Here is a 22,795-nt window from a genome sequence, read left to right on the forward strand (position 1 = left end):
AAGTGGCATATAGATGCATTCACACAATGCAGGAAATTAATGCATTTCACCTGCAGTAACAAATGCATGAGAAATTATTGATGCTTTTTAAATAACAAAATCTTTTACAGTGATATTTAAAATGATTTTGGGAGTAAAAAGTGAAAAGACATTTAAAAGTCATATATTGAATTTTGGGGAATTAATTTTTTTATATTTGATAATGTTAAATCGCATATCATTTACACAACAATTAGACAATATGTATTTAAAATAATAATAATAATAATAATAATAATAATAGATATATGCATTTTAAATAAAACAAATAGTTGGAATAAAACAAAAAAATATATAAATTTATTTAAAATGAAATGTATAGTATTCCAAATAAATAAATGTATTTTTTTTTAAATAAACAGTATTCAAAATGAAATGTTTAAAATGAAAATAAACATTAAAAAAGTAAAATACAAATGAATGCCTTTAAAATAGAAACATTTATTGAAAATAAATAAATTATATTCAAAATAAATTTAATATGCATTTATTTATTCTATTCAAAACAAGCTAAAATAAATTTAATTATTGTGTTTAAAACAAATATTATTCAGAATAAATTATTCAAAATAAAATAAATATACGTTTATTAAAAAAATAAATATTATTCAAAATAAATTAAAACGGATATAAATGTTTCTATGGTAGTATACATTTATTTAAAATTAAATATAATTCAGAATAAAATAAATGACATGTTATTAAACATAAAAAATACAACAAAACTGACTTTTACCTTTGTATAGTTTATGTTTTTATTTTTTATTTTTTTTTCGAATGGATAATATCTGTTATGTTTTACAATATGCACAGCAGTTGAAAAGAGTGTGCTGTTGTAGATGCAGCATGTTACCCGTGGAGCGTGTGTGTGCGCGCGCCTGTGATCGTGATGGCGGCGGCGGAGGAGAGCGGCAGCACCGGGAGCAGCGGCTCGTGCAGCACCGCGGAGGAGGAGCGCATGCGGCGGCTCTTCCAGACGTGTGACGGGGACGGAGACGGATACATCAACCGGTCAGAAACTACACCAAACTCACTCTGACGCGTTTACGAGCGGAAGAAGAGTCACCGAGTCGAGCAGCGGGACAGGCGCGGTGTCCTCACGGGCGAGTTTAGTTTGTATGAACGATCGCAGAGCAACGATAGTGCGATTAAATTCGTGCAAAGAGCGCAAACAAACACAATAAGACGTGTGAAGTTAGTTCGGACGCTCCCGAGGCTGGAGCTGGAGCTGGAGCTGGAGCGTCGGAAGTGACGGGAAATGTTTCATCCTCATCCGCTCGCTACACTTTAGCGTTTGTTGATGTTTCTGAACGGGTTTCAGGGCTGAGAGTTTCTTCGTGAGACACTTAGCATGCATTTCTGTAATTTGATGAACTAAAGTGGCATCAGAACTGATTTGCAAAAGCACTTTGTCTTATTCTTTGCTAAAGAAGACAACAGCGTGCTTCGATGTGATTAAATATAAAAGAAGTTTAAAAATCATGCATCTGCTCCAAAAGTATTTGGACACTTAAAATGACTCTTAAAACTGTCTTAATGTCATTGCATTAGATGCAAAATGTAAAACTGAGAGATGCACATGCAAACATACTTTAAAGCAAAAATATCGAAAATGAAGACATGCATCTTTTTTGGTAGCATGCATTCAGGTCATAAAAATCATTCAGAAGCTTTGTGTTACATTTTATATTTTACATTTATAGGATTTTAAAATATTATTTAACTTTTATAGCAATTCTTTATGCATGAGGTTTAACAAAAACACAAAGTAAACTGAATTATGAGAAATGTGAAGCGATATCGGCTCTAAGCGGTTTCATATGTAATGCCTTAAAGAAGTCGTTCACCCAAATAATGAAAAGTTTCTGAAAATTTCTTCACCTTCAGGCCATCAGAGATCAGGATGAGTTTGTTTCTCCATCAGGTTTGGAGAAATGCAGCATTGCATCACTTGATCACCAGTGGATGTGAATGGGTGCCGTCAGAATGAGATTCTCACAATAATCCACAGCACTCCAGTCGATCAGTGAACATCTGGAGAAGACAAAACCTGAAACAAATCCAGCATTAAGATGATTTTAACTCAAACACATAGAGTCTATAATCCATAATAACACTTCCTCCAGTGAAAAAGTGTTCTGGTCTGAATCAGGAGAGAAATCTGCACAGATCAAGCAGCGCTTAAACAGCTCTAAACAAATATGTGTCTGGATTCTGATGCGAGAGAAAAGAAGAGATGCACTTTTTCACTGGAGGAAGTGTTATTATGGATTATAGACTCTGTGTTTGAGTTAAAATCATCTTAAAGCTGGATTTGTTTCAGGTTTTGTCTTCTCCAGATGTGAACTGATGGACTGGAGTGCTGTGGATTATTCTGATGTTTTTATCAGACTCTCATTCTGACGGCACCCATTCACATCCATTGGTCAGCAAGTGAGTGTGTCATCAAGATTTGATATTCCACGACTGAAGGTGATTGTGAAACATTAGTGGAAGATGTTCATAATGACTCTGATGAAGTCAGTTCAGCTGTGAGAAAATATCCTTTTTGCATGCTTTTGTGACAATTTGGGATGACTTGGATAAAACCGGATCTCCCAGCCTCTCAAGCGTCTCTGTCTCGGTCAGGAATGATCTGCTGATGGTCTGCCGGCAGCTGAACATGGAGGATTCGGTGGCAGAGATCATGGGGCAGCTGGGCGCAGACGAACGAGGAAACATCTCCTTCGAAGACTTCACTCGCTGCCGCATGCAGCTGCTCAACGAGATCCGCAAGGAGGAAGGCCAGCTTTCCCTCATGTCCAGCGACTCGGAGAAGAGGACACTTCATGAACACGTGTCCTCATGGCCCACCAGCAGCGAGAACAGTCTGGGTATGTTCTCTGATTCTCCTCTCCAGATCTCAGCTGTATCGAAAATGAGCAATTACCTTGAATGTTGTGTCCTTTTAATAAATACTTTGGTTATAATTTACCATACACATTTTTTTTGTCACTTTGTAGGCAACAATGTAAGTGCAACTGTATCATTATTGATGGACGAAAATATGGAGTGCAACAGTATAATTCTTTTAAATAAAGGTCATTCATTTTTATCAGCATTACTGAATGCTGCTCTCACATTTTTATTGGTGATTTTAGTTTTTAATGAACAAATATATAGAATGCAAGTGTGATTTTTGTATGAAAAATCAATTTTTATTAGAAATAATGGACAAAAATAGAGAATGCAACTGTATAATTTGTTTTTATTAAAAAACACATTTTGTTAGCATTAATAAACAAAACATTTAGTGCAACAGTATACTCTTGTATTAAAAATCACACATTTTTATTAGTATTAACAAGCAAAATTTTAGAGTCCAACAGTATAATTTTAGAAATAAAAATCACATTTTTATTAGCAATAATGGACAAAAATACAGAATGCCACTGTATAATTTTTTTTGTATTAAAAACACATTTTATTAGCATTAATAAAACATTATAAATTTGTATTAAAAATCAACAATTTTTATTAGCATTAATTGACAAAATAAATTGCAACAGTTTATATTTTTTGCATTAAAAATTGTGCATTTTTATTAGCAGTAATACACAAAAAATATAGTGCAACAGTTTTATTAAAAAGATTTTATTAGCATTAATAAAACATGTAGAGTGCAACAGTATAAAAATGTATTAAAAACCAACAATATTTATTAGTATTAATATGCAAAAAATGTACAGTGCAACAGTATAATTTTTGTAATAAAAATCACATTTTTATAAGCAATAAATTGACAAAAATATAGAATGCAACTGTATTATTTGTATTAAAATCACCTTTTTATTTGCAATAATTAACAAAATGTAGTGTAACAGTTTTTAATTTTATTAGCAGTAATGGGCAAAAACATAGAGTGCAACACTTCTAGTTTTTGTATTAAAACACACATTTTTAATTAGCATTAATGGACATATAAAAATAATTCCATAGGAGTATAGAAATGATTTTTAAAGACAGACCTGCTGTGATCTCTGAGGTTGTCAACTGAAGGTTCATGCTTTTTGTTGAAGCCATAAAAGAATTGTTTAATAGCAGAATTCCTGGCTAGACAAATTACATTACCCATGATTCTCACCACACTCTCAAAACACTGAAATATTTGAATGTATTTGCACATTTTGCAATAAGCTATATGCATAGGTTTCGATGAGAGTTGTATATTCCTGTATTGTTCTGTAGTTCTCAGTTTTGGGTGTGTTCCCGCAGGCGCTCGTGAGAGCTGGGAGTTTGATTCTGGAGCTCGAGACTTACAGAGTCCAGACATGCATCCTCCGCAGCAGAGCTCACTGTTAATCCGGAAGCTCCTGGATCAGCCCTCGGCTGGACTTCACAAGCTCCTGTCCCAGCATCCGTCCGGCCGGAGCGGGGCTCTGGATCTGGCCAACACTGTGAGTCTGACCACGGTTTGACAGCTGGCTTTGAGGGACTGAATTTATAATATAAAATTAGAAATTATGGCATGCTAATTTGTCAAAATGTTGACATTTGGTCTCATAATCATGAATTAGTTTGTCATCATTTGACCTTCTGATCTCATTATTGGGAGTTAGGATGTGGTCATGTCCTGCTCGTGGTTCATCTGGCTGCAGTGTGTCAGTGAGTCTGTAGGTGGCGCTGTGATCCGATCTCAGTGGTTTCTCTCCTCTGTTTGGTCTTTTCTTCACTGAACTTTCTTCGTCTGCATCAAGATCAACCAACCTTTATTTTGATTCAAGAACTAACTATGTTTTTGTGCATTTAACTGCTATATTCTCATTACTGTAGGAGTGTTTTGCTGCTGAGATTTGATGTATTCTCATCAATCTCAGTGATGATTCTCAGATTTTTACAAATTTTTTAAATAATAATAATAATAATAATGTTGTTTATTGCATAAAATGTATAAAATACATAAAATAAGTATACATTCACATTTTAGATTTATACATATATAAATGTATGTATGTATGTATATATATGTGTGTGGGTCTGGGTGTGTGTGTGTGTGTGTATATGTTAATAAGAAATATGTAAATGTATTCATATTTTGTGAATAACATTCATTAATACTGAAAATAATATTAATAGCAGCTTTTACAGTACACCGTTTGTGTTTAAAACAATAAATATATACATTTATATGTATGTTTTATTGATCAGTTGAATTAAGATTATTATTAGTAATAGTAATATTATAGTATTATATATAATATATAAAGTTATTACAGTAAAAATATTCATGTGTGTGTGTGCGTGCGTGTGTGTATGCGTGCGTGTGTGTGTGTGTCTGCGTGTGTATGCGTGCGTGTGTGTGTCTGCGTGTGTGCGTGCGTGCGTCTGTGTGCGTGTCTGCGTGTGTTTGTGTGTGCGTGCGTGCGTGCGCGCGTGTGTGTGTGTCTGCGTGTGTTTGTGTGTGTGCGTGCGTGCGTGCGTGTCTGCATGCGTGTGTGTGTGCGTGCGTGCGTGTCTGCGTGTATTTGTGTGTGTGTGTGTGTGTGCGTGCGTGTGTGTGTGTGCAGTTATCAGATCTGGTTACAGCAGTAAAGTTGTGCCGAATCATTAAAGCAGGACATTACCAGGTTGATTTAGATGCTTTGGCAGGTTTTTTATTCTCCGCTGGTTTTATCAGTGGATGCTGTGCTTCAGAAGCAGTGCTTGTGATTCTGTGCTGCTCAGTGTTGTTTAGTTTCTTGATTATTAAGATGAACATAAATACTGTGAGTTTGTGAAGGATGGCAGTAGGGATGTGTACCGAAACCCGGTATTAAACTGGCCCCGGTATCGGTTCTGCTTTCGGTACTGGAAGGGAAAAAATATATGTACTATGTATTTTTGCTTAATAATGTTATCGTGCAAATTTTATCTCACCAATCATTTCTAATGTGCGATCATATTCAGACGTTTGTCTGTGAGATCTGCGACATCTCTCATGCGCGCCGCGGAGACTGTCTGTCAGTCACACACCACAACAAGCGCGGCGCACACACAAGCATTAGGGGCCGTTCACATATCGCGTCTTTTGCGCGCTCAAGTTCGTTATTTCAAATGTAGGCACGCGGTATGCGCGCTCATAATGGAAGCGACGTGCGACGAGCTCTTTTTTCCAGGGCGAGTTAAAAACATCTCAACTTTTCAGAATGCCGCAAGCGCACCGCAGGTCATGTAACTTCTTCACCTTTTCCGTAACAACGTTGAAAGCTCAGCCAAGATGAAGGAACAGCTGATAGCTGTATGTGGATTTTTAAATTAATTTAGTAGCAGAACTACTGCAAGCAGTTTTTAGTGCTGCAAATCCATTTATCCTTTGCTGAAATTTACGTGTCTTCATGGAGAGAGCAGGTCATGGTTGCTTAGCAACGGCAGACGCCTCAGGAGCGCAAGTGCCCGAGCGCTTTGGGGAAAAAAAAATCAGAAAGCGGCGTACCTAGAGTTTTCCATGGGTTTTTAGACTCGATATGTGAACGGCCCCTTACAGTATGAAAACTCCTGCTTAATACAAAGAGTGACGATGGCGGAGACAGCAAAACGTTCCAAAGTGTGGTTATACTTCACTAGAGTTGATGCAGACAACGCTCTTTGTCATAAGTGCAACAACATTTTTGCATGTAATGGCGGAAACACAAGCAATATGTCAAAGCATCTTTTAAAGTGCATTATGTGCAGACAGAGAAATGCAAAGTTTCCGACTCCCTTACACAACACAAAGTAACACAACACAAAGTACCGATAAGAATACCGTTAAAGTACCGGACCGTTAAGCAGTATCGGTAAGAGTAGTAATACCATTAAAACCTTAACGATACCCATCCCTAGATGGCAGTGATGTTGCATTTCTGTAGTTTACAGTTTTCTTCATTAGGCAAGGCAAGGCAAGTTTATTTATATAGCACATTTCGTACACAATGGTAATTCAAAGTGCTTTACATAAAAGAAAGTAAAATAGTAATGAAGAAAAATAATAACAAGAATAAAACAAGCAATTTTAAAACTTTTAAAATTATTAAAACTGTACTTATTTAAAATGAATTTAAAACAGTTAGAAAAAGATTTTACGTAAAATTAAATAAAAAAACAGTGAAAATATATATTGCAATCAGTTCGGACATTGCACAGTGCTCATTCAATAAATGCACAGCTAAACAGATGAGTTTTAAGTCTAGATTTAAATGTGACTAGTGTTTTAGCACATCTGATCTCTTCTGGAAGCTGATTCCAACTGCGGGCGGCATAGTAACTAAAGGCGGACTCCCCTTGTTTTGTGTGAACCCTTGGTATTTCTAACTGACTCGATCCTAATGATCTGAGTGCTCTGTTAGGTTTATATTCAGTGAGCATATCTGCAATATATTTCGGTCCTAGGTCATTTAGTGACTTATAAATGAGTAAAAGTACTTTAAAATCAATCCTAAATCTAACTGGAAGCCAGTGTAAGGACCTGAGGACTGGTGTGATATGCTCAGATTTTCTGGTTCTAGTCAGAATCCTGGCAGCAGTGTTCTGGATGAGCTGCAGCTGTCTAATGGTCTTTTTGGGAAGGCCGGTGAGGAGCCCATTACAATAGTTCACCCTGCTGAAGGCATGAACAAGTTTCTCCAAGTCTTGACTGGAAACAAAAGATCTAATTCTTGCAATGTTTTTTAAATGATAGTATGCTGATTTAGTTACTGCTTTGACATGACTACTGAAACTAAGGTCTGTCTCCAGAATCACACCAAGATTCCTGACTTGATTTTTAGTTGTTTGACCCCTAGAGTTAAGGTATGCATTCACCATGAACACTTCATCTTTGTTTCCAAATGCAATGACTTCAGTTTTTTCCTTGTTTAACTGAAGAAAGTTCTGGCACATCCAACTATTAATTTCATCAATGCATTGGCAGAGGGAGTCAATTGGGCTGTAGTCATTTGGAGATAAGGCTAGGTAAATCTGGGTATCATTAGCATAGCTGTGATAGGCAATTTGGTTCTTTCTCATTATTTGACTTCGTGGGAGCATATACAGGCTAAACAAGAGCGGTGCAAGTATTGAGCCTTGTGGGACTCCGCATGTCATGGACGTCCACTTAGACTTATGCTCTCCTAGACTCACATAATAGCCTCTCCCTTCTAAGTTTGACCCGAACCATTTGAGTACCATCCCAGAAAGCCCGACCCAGTTTTCCAGTCTCTCTAGTAGTATGTTATGATCGACAGTGTCAAACGCAGCACTGAGATCTAGCAATACCAGTACCGATATTTTGCCAGAGTCACAATTTAAGCAAATATCATTTATTATCTTAATGAGTGCTGTCTCTGTGCTGTGATGCGGTCGAAAACCAGATTGAAAATTGTCCAGGTATCCATTTGAGTTTAAGTATTTGTTCAGCTGATTAAAAACTACCTTTTCTATAATTTTACCTATAAAAGGAAGATTAGATATTGGTCTAAAATTGCTCAAAATGGTGTTATCAAGATTGCTCTTTTTCAGGAGGGGCTTAACAACTGCATTTAGGCAGCATCTGTAGTTTTTATCCAGCAGTTAAAGATGCTTTGTGGGAATCTGTGTTTGTGCTGTGTTTTATGTCCATCTGTTTTTTGGTTTAATTTTTTTTCAGGAAGTAAGTGAGAAACAGATAAAGGATTACGATTAACTTTTACAAAGAGTTAATCGTAACAGTTTCTTTGTTTACTATATGATTAGATTTTTTTTTTCATGAGTTAAGTGCATTAATTAACTTGAATTGAAAATAAGGTTTCATTTTTTTTATAATTCTAAAATAATTGATTCATTTATTAATCTTAGTTAATTAAATTAATGGACAGATTTTGTTACAGTAGTAACAAAAAATATTTTTTAATATTATTTAATGAAGCTGAGCTCACATTACACACTAACATTATTTTATATTCACTAATATTAACAAAGATTAATACATACGCTAACAAATGAATTGCTCAATGTTAGTTAATTCTGCATTAAACTAATGGAAGCTTACTGTTAAGTGTCATACTTATCATAAGAAGTACTAGTGATTTATTGATGGATTACATTTCTGTTCAGTAATAGTTTAATAAACACACTATAACTAAAGTTGTTTCATATGATCCTAAAAGCTGTTGATCTGAAGTTTAATCAGTTTTGTAGACGAATATAAATTGTGTGCATCATCACGTTTATTCATAGAGTTATTCTAAATGCACTACAGTATATAAGAGTTAGATTCGACCTGATTGTAAGTGTTTATGTGTCACTGCTGTAGATGTCGACAGACTTTCTAAATAGTAAGATGGTTTGAAGCTTTCTCTCTGGTTTTCTCTGATACTCTGTTAGAAAGCGCCTGCTGTATGCCGTTTCTCTGCTGGTATTTTAACCTCTCTCTCTCTCTGGTTTTCTCTCTGTCACTTCATCCTCCACTTAGAGCCCAAATGTCATTATGGACCCGATCTGCTGAGGCTAATGTCCCCAGCTCACTAATGCATGTAGGCCATCCATCAAAGCCAGGTTTAGTGGAGCGCCTTGCAAATCATCTTCAGTCTGTCCAGTTTCCAGAAGATCCTGCTGAGTCTATATTTCTAGAAATCATTGGTTAGGTTTTATCTGTATCAGAACAGTTCACACTGGACAGCTGGCCAATCAGAGCACACCTTGCTTTTCAGAACGATGAGATTTGTAAAAATCAACATGTTTCAGAAGGCGGGGCTTAGAGGAGAAACAGTATTGTAAAGTACATAGAAAATAATGTGTTTTGAGCCTTAAATCACACAAACATTGTATTACACCAAATAATGTTCTTTTTAGAAACGACTCCTTTAAAAAGACATTATTAAGTAGTTTAGTGGCATTTTGTTGGTTGTTACATATCTTATTTTGTGGTTTGTATAGTCAAATGCTATAATCAAAAGATTATAAGACCTTTGCTAATAATTATATGAAAGATAGGACCCTGTGAAATTCATGTTTTTTATTCCCAAAATAATAAAAAAAATTTTTTATTAGTTTTTCTTCTTTTTTCCTGGATTCTGTCTATTTATTTTTTTATTTTTCATTTCATACTATTCATTTTTTTCTGGATTCGATTATTATTTTATTTAGTTTTTCTGGATTCAGTTTTCTCCATTTACATTTTTCTGGAATCAATTTTTTTTTTCTGTATTGTTTTTTTTATTTAGTTGTATTTATTTATTTTTCTGGATTCTATTTGAATGCAAATTCTGCACTTTGCCAAAAAATGTCAACATTTGCCAAAATCTGTGACATTCCATGCTACACAGTACATTAATTTTTTTTTTTACTGTATTCTGTGATTCTATCCAGTTTTACACACATAAATCACAGGTTCCTTCTATAACAAAGGATTTTCTTAACTTAAAGGAATAGTATGCTGTAAATGTCCTCACCCTCAGGTCATCCAAGATAAGGATGAGTTTGTTTCTTCATCTGATTTGGAGAAATGCAGCATTACATCACTGTCTAGCCAAAACAGCTCTAAACAAATATGTGGGAGGAGTTTGATGTGAGAGACAACAGGAAATGCACTTTTTCATAAGTGTTATTATGCATTATGGAAGTTATTCAGCAAACCTGGGAATGCCGTCTGATCCCAGCTTCCCAATGTGCTTTTCACAACAAGATCCAGCAATCCTCATCTGTCACCGCTGATTCATGACTGTTACACACCATTGAGCGTCATCTCATTATCAGCTTTGTTAAGAGCTCAGGATGGAGGCTGTGTGTGTGTGTGTGTGTGTGTGTGTGCGCGCTTGTTGTAAACACTGTCCTCAACAGATGCAACGAGCGCTAAATGTCATGCATGCAGATGTTTTGCTCTTAAATGAATAAGGATATTTTTTCTGCTTAGTTGCATTGGTCGACTCATTTGCCTTTTTTATTAACAGTTGCTGCATATTTAGAGAGCAGTTTAGCTGATGTGTGTATTTATACGCTACCTTTCAGAATATGCAAATATGAGGACATTTGTGCTTTGGAGAGAATCTGAATTTATTGACCTTGGATGCATTAAATAGATACAAATAGAAAGACATTCATAATTGTACAGATTATTTCAAATAAATGTGCATTATTCAAACTTTATCCAACTTTATTTAAAAAAAGTTATTCAATAAATGTTTATAAAAATATTTTCTACCAATACATTTTTGACTATATTTTTGAAAACGTATTTAAAATATATAATTTTCTTTTTAAAAGCATGAAAACAAATTCTCAGACATTCAATCCACTTTTGAACCAAAGCTTTATTTGTTGTCTGTTTAACTCCTGTGAACATATAACACATTTAAATAAAAGTTATACAAAAGTAATATAATTAACAATGTTTTTCGAATAATAATTTGATTAAACCATTATAAATCTAGTTTTTTATCTCTATTAGTTTTTTTTTTTTTTTATCATTTTGCATTTAGGCTAATTTATTTATTTTCAGTCTTCCTGAAATACATTTTTAAAATATATTTTGCTATTGGAAGTATTGGATTTTAAATTTGTAAAAATATGTTTCTTAGTATATATTTAAAATATATTTTGGCCAAAAAAAAAAAAATGCTGTATGGGCTTCTTGGAAACTCGTATTTCATTATCATTTATTGTATGAATGTTTTTGATTGTATTTTGATTAATGAAATATGTAATTAGTGACCAGAATGATGCTTTTGCAAATATTATTGCTATTCTTCACCTTTTGTGTAGCCTCTGGTGGCTCAGAAGTGGCACAGGTTTGTGTTTTAGGTGAGGACAGAAGACTGCTGTGTTGTGTCTGTTCAGAAAGATGGCTCTGTTTGTGTAGGACGCCTCACTTCGAGATGTCTTCACAGTGTGTTAGTTAGTCTCGTTTGGCTCTGTAGCCTCATTAAATGTTGAGTTTGCCGCAGGTTTATGGTCTCTCTCACCTTTGTGTCCTTCAGACGCAGTTGTGCTGCTTCAAGCAGTTTTTCTCCAGCCGTTGTGAAGGCTGCTCGTTTTAAAGGCCAGACGTGTGTTTTATCCTTTAGAGGACAGATGAAAAGACGAACGCTCACCATGGGAATGGTCTGGAAGGATAAATGTGAATGCTGTTTCCTCTCTTGCGCTCGGAAATAAACACACACACACGCACGCGTGCGGTTACGGTGTATAATTATCTTACCAGAAAACCAGTCACAGCTCCTTCACTGCGCACAAAAACTACTTAAGTCTTTAATTGGTATTTTTTTACTTAATTTCCAGTCAAATAAATATAAAATTGTAATTTTTGATAATTATTATTTTAATAATAATTAGTATTTACATATATTTAATGCAACATTTGAGATTTTAATGTTTTTTATTATACATTTATATTATTCTTTAATTTTTACATGTATCAAATATTCTTTATATTTATTTTTATTGCAATTATATTTATAATATTATTCAAATTTGTTGTTATTATCTTTATAAATTACATTTGCGGTGTTAATTTAGTACATGATGTATGCAAATGGAGTAACAAAAAGTTTCAGTCAAGTGATTTCTGAACTGATTTCTGGAAGGAATAAATAAGTGACTTCACACAAACAAATAATTAAGAAGATTAAAGTAAAGATGGAGATCGAATGCATCAGTCTAGTGATGATGATATGAGATCCTGACAGGCTTCAGTAAGCTCATAAATTATTCATCAGAGTATTTTTGTATTTTCTTCTCGTTTCTCGCAGGAAATGCGGCTCGTTTGCCAAAAACCAAAAATATCCGACCTCGATGTGTGTAGTTTATATAGCTGTGAGGTGATCTGCATGGATGTGAATGTGAATAATGATCTGCAGTGTGTTTGGGGTTAAAATGGTGACTAAACGTTGATTTTTGGTGAAATGATCCATCACTTCACTAGAGGGAGCTGTTGATTTCATTATATAACCCTGCCATGTTCAACATCAATACTTGACTCTTTTCACCCATATAATCTTCACATGTAAATGTAATTAAGTCCGTTACACTGAGTGATATAATCAGCTTAAGAGCCTCAGCCAGAGAAACGACCGAGAGAGGAAAACAATGAGCAAACACCAATAAACCATCAGAGGCTGGGGTTTAAAGGGACAGTGCGCCTAAAAATGACCAGCCTGTCACCGTTTGCTCACTTTCGTGCCATTTCAAACCTGTTTGACTGAGTTTCTTCTGTGGAAAACAAAAGCAGATATTTAGCAGAATGTTCACGCTGCTCTGTTTCATACAGTGGATGGTGACCAAAGCATTTCAGGTACACAAAATGACCAGCAGCACCACAACAGAAACACTTGTTATATGTTACTTGCTATATTATGTCATATTTACTTACGATTTAATTGTAAACTGTAGTTATTTATATTAAAAATTCTTATCTATAATTAAAGAAGTCTTCTAAACTCCATTCAGATTTAAAATTAGGCTTGTTTGGGTCACTTTTGATTATTAATAATGTCAAATCTGGTGCGTTGCATTGTTTTGCAAATTGTTTAAAAGTGTGTAAGTGTAAATCTTTAAAAACAGCAAATAATAATGACATTTTTATTGGTGCTTTTATGGCATTTTTGGGAGTATAATGCTTTTTTATTTATTTAAAATATATAAGTGAAATATTTATTCATTTTGCTTATTTTATATATAACGCAACATATTATTCATTATGTTATTTACATAAATGGATGTTAATGTATGCATAAGTATTTTTATACTTTATATTGCAGATTTTTTTAACTATTAAATATTTTTTTTATAAATAAATTGGCATTTGTTATCAAAAATTATTCATTTAAATGTATGTAAATTATTATAGATTTATTAAAATTATAAATCATAATATTTAATTATGATTTGTAAGTATTAAATATCTGTAATTTACAATTATTTCTAAACTATACAGTATTTATAAATTAATTATTGTAAATTAATATAGGAATTATAAATTAGAAGTTATCTGTATATCAACCAATACGTTGTATGGGTCAAAATAATAAATTTTTATTTAATGCCAAAAATCATTACGATATTAAGTAAAGATCATGTTCCATGAAGATATTTTGTAAATTGTGTAAAGTGTGTGTGTGTTTATATAGCAACATATAATGCAATACTGTATTTTAAATATAAAAATGGTAAATGATTTATAAATGCTAAAAAAAAAAAAACGAACCTGTCACATCATTGAAATCAGTATTAAATAATTATAAATCAAATAGCATTCAATTCAATAGAGCAAAACATTTATTTCTTTATACGTTTTCATAATCAATACAAAAATACATTAATTGAGTTAGTTGATGTGTCTGGATGATTTACTTCTACAGTGTTTACTGTAAGTGTAGAAGTGAGCGGCTGAGAGAGGGAGGAAGTCCAGAGCATGACTCCCTGAAGGAGTCTCCTCCCACACACACACACACACACACACACGTTAAATACTCCATCCTGCGGCCCCATGCAGCTGTGAGGAGGTCCCTCTCTCTCTCTCTCTCTGTGTGTGTGGATCAGAGCGCTGCGGAGCTGCTTCTGGAGTCTCCCGCTGGCTCAGGGAGTGTGGATTGAGTAGTGTCTGGTGTGGATATATGCGCTGGGATTGTGTTGGGAAGACTGCGGGGTCGAGGATGAGCCGCCAGCAGCGTGTGTGGATTACAGAAGCGGGAGGAACCTGAGAAAAGACGTGTTTCTCGTTAGCCTCGGGCGTCTGCCGTCTCAGGCTGGAATACCGTCTCAGGAAACACCATTAGTTTAGGGACCATGAACTCTGGAGTGACGGTGAACGCCGGCAGGGAAGCAGCGGCCGAGGGAAGAGAGGTAAGACGCAGCAGATGAAGCGCACCACACACACACACACACATACACACACACACACACTGGGGGAAAGACTTCGGCTCTTGTTCTCTTTCTGTGTGTGTGTGTGTGTGTGTGTGTGTGTTTCTCTGCTGTCACTTTTAGAGCCTCGTCATGTGATTCTCATCCTGGGTGTTTTCAGGGTCAGATCTCATGTGAACGCCCTCCTACACCGGAGTCATGTCAGATGTGCTTCTTCTCAAACTTCTTTAATCACAGAGTCTAGAATGGAGAGATTAGGGGGGGGGGGAAGCAGAAAAATGTAATCTGTTGTTATGAAATCAAGTAAATAAAATAAAAAACATTGAAAAGTGAGCATAAAGTGCAAAATGTGTTCGTATAAAATGAAAAAGTACATAAAATACAGCTTGAGATAGGATATATATTGCAGTTTTTCACTGTTTTTCAGCATCTTGTGCCATGAGCAACACATTTTTAAGAATATATTGTAATTTTATTCATTTATTTTTGTTTGTTTGTTTACAGGGTTTTGTGTTTTTTAATAAACATTTTTGTAGTCACTTGAATTTTTCTATAGTCATGCTTAGTTCCTAAATTCATTTGTGAGTATAATTGTTATCATTTTTTAATTTATAAAATCTGTATGCCATTATAAAGAGCTGCACACTGAAATAGAAATGATTATAATTGTATTTATTTATAGTCTTTTTTTAATTAACACTTTTTTATGTTCAGTTTAATATTTCTCTAGTTATGCTTAGTTATTATACTCTTTTTTTTAAGTATATGTAAAATATATATATATATATAAAGAAAATGTGTCTGCTGTCAAAATTAAAAACTACATTTTTCATTATTATATTTATTATAAAATATAATATTTTTTTTTATAATTATTTCAATTTTTAAATGTATTTATTTATTTATATTTCATATTTATTTATTTATTTATTTAAAGAGTTATATTTAAAAAAAATTTACATAAAAAATCCATATCTTTGTGTTTTTATATGCAGAATATTTTTATCTTGTTTAGCTTGGTTCTCAATTTGTTCTTAATATAATTTAGAGTATAATAATTAGAATAATTGTTTATATACAATCATTTATATATAAATATAATATAATTTTACATATAATCTTTATTGTTATAATTTTTACTGGAACAATCATAATTCATTGGTCAGAAATTGTGTGATCACTGTTTATATAAATAAGGTACATTTAATTGTATATAATACGTTTTCCACCATGTTCAGGTTTCATTTAATAAGTTTAATTTATTTTAAATATTTCACTAATGCGTCATAATGAAATAGTTTTGTTTATTTTATGCCTTCATTTAACTACTGCTTGTTGTGCATTAATCTCAAGATTTATTAGGAGAAAACACCTAGTTTTGATTGCATAATGTTGCAGTTCATAGATTTGGATATTTTCTTCCTTGCATCTTGAGTTCAAGAAAAAGAAAGAGACATTTTGCTCCACGTGCATGTAATGCTTCGTAGTTGTGTGTTTTATGAGCTGATGCTGTTGCCATTTTAGTGTCGGGGATGTAATCCGATCCCATCTTACTCGCTCGGAGCGTTTGATCCGACACCAAATCACACGAAAGCCACACTTAATAGAGAGAGAACATTTTAATTGGCTTAACACGTGTTTATGTGAAGTGTGCGGCTCTGAACAGCTGCTGCTTGTGTGTACAGATGTTATCCTCTCACATTGATCAGGGATTGTTCTGGAAGCGAGGAGTCTTAAAGGAGGGCTTTATCAGCCGAAAGATGGTTTACCGCATGACACATTGTTGATTGCAGTGGAAATAATTGTGCATTATCTCTAGAAGTGTTTTTACAGTAATGGTCTCAAGGTCAAATCCTGTAAAGTCATACAGTTATGTGTTCTTGAGAAACAAAGTAAAACAGATATAAGTGTATTTTTATTAGGCACTTGAGTGCTGGTTATTAATTACAATTTTGCATTTATTTATTGGCGTGTTGTTGCAAAAGAAATAATTCTGAATTCTGGAAGGATTTTTTTTTTTAAGTAATGGTGTCATTATTTATTTTAAGTGCTTTTATATGTTGGTTTGTTGTTGATTTTTTAATTTGTTCATATTCTTATAAAAAAAAAATCTATTCATCAGATATCAGTGGATTTATATTAGGCATTTGAGTGCAATTTATCTCTCTTTTTGTTTGTTTATATTATTATTATTTGCTATTTTAATTGCATAATTATTTTAATTAATACTTTTTATTTTAATTTATTTATTTTAATGTATTAAATTGTATTATGTACTTCTTGATTTACAAAAAGCCTTTGATACTGTAAATCATGCAATTTTATTATCAAAGCTGCAAAGTATAGGCTTCAGAAATTCTGCGGTGAAATGGTTCACCTCTTACCTCACTGGAAGAACTCAATTTTGTGATGTTGCGGGGGCCATATCAGATTCTCGAGATATTACTTGTGGGGTGCCTCAAGGTTCAATCCTTGGCCCCCTTTTATTTTTAGTTTATATTAATGATATGCCAGCTGCTGTGAAATGTAAGCTGCTTTTATATGCTGATGATTCTGCATTGTTGGTCTCTGGGGATGACATCAGCGAGATTGAGAAGACTCTGGGTAACGAATTAAATAGTGTCAGAAAGTGGCTTATAGACAACAGGCTTTCAATACATCTGGGAAAAACTGAGTCCATTTTATTTGGAACAAAAAAAAGTTGTCTAAAATAAAATTGCTTAAGATCAAATGTAATGGCACTGAAATAGTGTCTCAGAAAAGTGTTACATACTTGGGGTTAACATTAGACCAGTCATTAACCTGTTCATCTATTGCTGACAAAATACTATCCAAGTGTGCAGGTAAATTGAAATTTTTGTATCGCAGAACAAGGCTTTTAGATTTTTCTATCAAGAAATTACTGGTTGTATCGTTGATTCAATGTCATTTCGATTATGCATGCTCAGCTTGGTACTGTGGATTATCAGTTAAACTTAAAAACAGACTGCAAGTGATGCAAAATAATGTTATCCGCTACCTGTTAAATGCACCCTCTAGGACTCATATTGGCAGAGATGCTTTTAAAAGAGTAGGTCTGTTGCCAGTACAGGTTAGAGTGGAGCAGTTAAAGCTGAATCATATGTATAATGTTATAAATGGTTCTGCTCCCAAATATTTACTGTCCAATATAAAAATGGTTCATACACAGCATTACCATAATACTAGGGCCAGTATCCGTTCTTGTAAAGTGCCCAGAGTCAACAATGCAGCTGGAAGTTCTTTTTTTTATACAGGTATCATGTTGTGGAATAATTTGCCAATTTCCCTCAAAATGGTAAATACCAGAGGGACTTTTAGATACCAGGTTAAGGCCCTTTTATGGAATAGAGTAGCTGATCTTTTTAACTAGCACTGGGTGATTTATGATTGCCTGTTTTTAGGATGTTGTTGAAATCCGGATGATTTGTGTAAATGTTTTTGTCTTTGACTTATAATAGGTCTTTGTTTGTGTGAATTGTTTTACCACCAAGGACCATGTTGGAAATAAGTGTTTACACTTTTACATGTTATCCTTTGGATTATGTATGTCTTTTAATCCATAAATAAATAAATAAAAAAAAATAAAATAAAATATGTAGTTCTATTTTTATTATTTTGTTATGTAATAGTGCAATTAATTTGTATGTAGTTTAATTTAAAAAATTTCATTGCCTTTCTTTACTTAATTATATTTAATTACGTTTTTACTTGTTTTTATTTTTAATGTAGTTTTACCCTATTTTAAACTGTCCAGACTATTCGGTGTATAAGCAAGTAATTTCACAATTCATTTATCAGATACGACTTTTGATTTTAATGGTGTATTAGTAAGGCTAATAAATGCTTTAGAAGTATTTACGTATTATTTGTTGAGTGAACTAATGGAACCTTATTGTGAAGAACATTCCTTCATGGAAAACCCGGTCTGAGGTTAAAAAGGTTTGAGGATGACAGGAGTTCTTCTGTTCCCGTGTCCTCCTGCCTAAGACAGACGTAAGACAGAGCTGTCTTTATCTGACCGGGAGCGTCTGTCCTCTCGCAGGCAGACGGTCAGAAATAAAAGCTCTGTTTGATAAGCACAGAGCCACTGTCTATTTTTATCTCCACTTCGCCTCTTCACGCTGATTTAGTGCCACGTTCGGCTCTCTAGCTCTAGTACACACTAAAAAGCCACTTTAGATCGGAGGAGATCTGCACAGGGCTTTCTGATGCTCTTTGTGCGTCTGTGGGTTCTCATGAAGAGATCAGACTCCAGGGAACCCGTAAGAAACACAGAAGTGCAGACGCTCTTCATTTGAGATCTTTGTTCCTCCAGTGTTCAGGGAAAAGCTTCACACTGAACTAGGGCTGTAGCTATCGAATATTTTAGTAATCGAGTATTCAACCAAAAATTCCATCGATTAATCGAGTAATCGGATAAAATGTGTTTTTGCTTAATTAAAGTGCAATATTAATTATGCAAGATAAAATAAGGGTCTCTTAAGATGAACAACTAAGTTTCCTTTTTTAGAAAAAAAATATTTTTATTTTTTGAATGCATAGAATGCAATGCATACATCAAAAATAAACATTTAATTATTACCCATTGTTTCTCTGTCTGTACTTGTACTGTGAACAATGACAATAAAGTAGACAGATGAATTAAGTGCATTTAAGTGCCATTCAGTTAGGGTTTAAATAAAGCATTTTCTGAGATGCACATTAAACACATAAAACATTAATTTAATTTATCTTTTAATTATTGAAAATTAACTTAACTTTTTGGTAAACAAAGGGGATTTACTATTAAAAATAAAACATGGAAGAAATTATGTGTGATTAAACCTTAAAAAACATGTTTGATTTATTTTTTTAGTGGTAGGCTATGTACATTCTGCTGAACAATAGTCTTTAACAGGACTTTTATTTTGACAGGTTGACGTACCTTTACAGTTCTGTGTATGTGATGTGACGCTAGTTTTACTCAAATCAAACGGTCAAGTGCTCGTGAAGTGACTGTCAGAGCAGTTCTGGAGATGTTGTTCATGTGTTCACGTCTTATTTAGTGAGAGGAAAGACGGTGAAATCACCGGAGCGTCACGCGCGCTTCAGTGTGTGTAAATAAACGAAGACGTGCTTCTGCTCCATTCATTAACACAGACACGCAGAACATACAGGATTCATATTTAAACAGACTGTTCCGGCTTAATATTTACAGATACTAGTCCATATCGTGATTTGATGTAAGTGCAATGACCTATTTTTGATTAATTCATTCATTAATAATTTGGCAAATTCCGTGCCATTCCGCGTTAAACTGTAAATTCCATTTTTATGACTGGATTCCGTGATTCCCTCCATGTTTTCTGCATCGCGGAAATCATAGGGCCCTAGTTAAGGTATGCCAGCTCTATCTTGCAGTGGACACACGCCACGACGTTCTCTTCACGTTTGCACGCGTCCTCAAATAAAAACACTGCTGACTCCTTTCAGTATGCGACTTCGGACGCAGCGTTTGTCTCCTTCCGTTTTGTGGGTGACGTAAACGCGGCATTGTGTCACATTAAAAAAATCATTGCGAAAGAACCTGACGTGAGATTTAAAATAAATTAAAAGAGGCTTCGAGGCAGAGGAATTTGCCTCGATCATTTTTTGTAATCGAGTTACTCGAGGAATCGTTTCAGCCCTACACTGAACTGTTACTGAGCTAAAAGTTTATATATTAAAGGGATACTCCACCCTAAAATTAACATTTTGTCATTAATCACTTACCCCCATATTGTTCCAAATAGAGGTGGGCGATATATTGTTTAGATGATAATATCCAAATTGTTATCTGGACGATATGCAAGATTGGGATATCGAATATTTCATAATTTGTACAATCCGACACCCCACACATGAAAAGAGCTGAAGGAAGTTAAAGAGAAAACAAATAATGCACACTATAACCTTCTAAACAATTATTTGTTTTGTGTTTTTTTTTGTACAAAATCACGATCGTTCCTCGATTGCACGAGAGTAAGCTGCTAATAATTTGAGTTCTTACCTGTGTCTTATGATGTTTCTTAGGTTGAAGCGACAATCCAAAAACGTAAAGAGTAAAGCCGATGTACGATTAATGAAATAGCTGCTAGAAAAGGCAAAATATGCGTTGTTTGAAGAAAACTGAAGTTAAAACGTTTTTCTTAAATGTCTGTGGCGTCCTCAAGTGGCGAGCTTCGTGATTGCATCATTAGAAAATTGCGTTGTATAATGATGAGTCCAAAAGATGAAATACATTTTCCCAAGAGATCCACCGGAATAGCCTGCGAACACGAACAGGGCTTCTTTTAACTTCTAGAAAACACAGTTTTGTTAGTCTATTACTAATAGAGTACTGTTTGTAAAGCACAAAGTTAATTTATTACGTACATATATTGTACTGAAAAAGCACTGTCCTTGTATTAAACTAAATATTTAGTACAGTAACTTTGTTCATGTTTAAATCAATAATGTCTCATATCTTTATGTACTAGTAATTCTATACAATAATAGGTCAAATGCAGCAATATAAAGGAGCAACTGGACCTTCTTTGCCATTTTGCACACATTTCTTGGAAGGATTGCAAAAATATCATCTGAATATCGATATCGAGATACTGAAAAAAAATATCGAGATATTCATTTTTGTCAATATCTCCCACCCCTAGTTCCAAACCCATAAAAACTCAGTTCGTCTTCAGAACACAATTCAAGATATTTTGGATGAAAACTGGGAGGCTTGAGGCTGTCCCATTGACTGCCAAGTAAATAACAATAAGTAATAGGTAAATAATAATAAATTCAGAATCAGAATCAGAATGAGCTTTATTGCCAGGTATGTTCACACATACGAGGAATTTGTTTTCGTGACAGAGCTCCGCAGTGCAACATAACAGCGACAGAACAAAAAACACAATAAGGAATAAAAAATACAAAAAAATACAAATAGGTGGGTAAGGATTGACAATATACAAATTGACAATGTATGGCAGGTATATTAAAAAGAGCATTTATGTATGTACATGTATATTATGTGGAAAAATTTTAACTGTACGCTAAGTATGTGTGTTTGGATAAATAAGTGTATGTGTATATAAATATAAATATAAGTAGTGTAGTGCGTTCCATGTATGTACATGTATATTATGTGCAAAAGATTTACGTGTACGCTAAGTATGTGTGTTGGATAAAAAGTGTAGTGTATATAAATATAAATAGTGTAGTGTGTCCCACAGTTATTATCAGCTGTTCATAAGATGGATTGCCTGAGGGAAGAAACTGTTCCTGTGTCTGGTCGTTCTGGTGCTCAGTGCTCTGTAGCGTCGACCAGATGGCAACAGTTCAAAGAGGGAGTGTGCTGGATGTGAGGGGTCCAGAGTGATTTTAACAGCCCTTTTACTCACTCTGGATAAGTACAGTTCTTGAATAGATGGGAGGGTTGTACCGATAATTCGCTCAGCAGTCCGGACTACCCTCTGTAGTCTTCTGAGGTCCGATTTAGAAGCTGAGCTGAACCAGACAGTTACTGAAGTGCAGAGGATGGATTCGATGATGGTGGAGTAGAACTGTTTCAGCAGATCCTGTGGCAGGTTAAACTTCCTCAGCTGGCGAAGGAAGTACAACCTCTGCTGGGCCTTTTTCACAATGGAGTCAATGTGAATGTCCCACTTCAGGTCCTGAGAGATAGTGGTGCCCAGGAACCTGAATGACTCCACTGCAGTCACAGTGCTGTTCATGATGGTGAGTGGGGGGAGTGCAGGGGGGTTTCACCTGAAGTCCACGATCATCTCCACTGTTTTGAGCGTGTTAAGCTCCAGGTTGTTGAGACTGCACCAGACAGCCAGCTCTTTAACCTCCTGTCTGTAAGCAGACTCGTCACCGTCCTGAATGAGGCCGATGAGTGTGGTGTCATCTGCAAACTTCA

At 34.6% G+C, this 22,795-nt stretch overlaps 1 protein-coding gene across 3 annotated transcripts in view; it reads left to right on the top strand.

The window, feature by feature from the left end:
* The first annotated feature begins 838 nt into the window (after positions 1-838).
* LOC132140094 (colorectal mutant cancer protein) overlaps positions 839-22,795 on the top strand; it is a 104,597-nt gene continuing 82,640 nt past the window's right edge. The window contains exons 1-3 of one of the 3 annotated variants that reach the window (XM_059548910.1): positions 839-1,050; positions 2,668-2,912; positions 4,294-4,475. In XM_059548910.1, coding sequence (XP_059404893.1) covers positions 929-1,050; positions 2,668-2,912; positions 4,294-4,475 — 549 coding nt within the window. In that variant the 5' untranslated portion in view covers positions 839-928. Of the gene's footprint in view, positions 1,051-2,667; positions 2,913-4,293; positions 4,476-14,553; positions 14,830-22,795 lie in introns of those variants that run through there. The other 2 variants (XM_059548909.1, XM_059548911.1) reach the window with 2 other exon arrangements.

Source organism: Carassius carassius, chromosome 4 (assembly GCF_963082965.1).
Source record: "Carassius carassius chromosome 4, fCarCar2.1, whole genome shotgun sequence".
Classification (NCBI taxonomy): domain Eukaryota; kingdom Metazoa; phylum Chordata; class Actinopteri; order Cypriniformes; family Cyprinidae; genus Carassius; species Carassius carassius.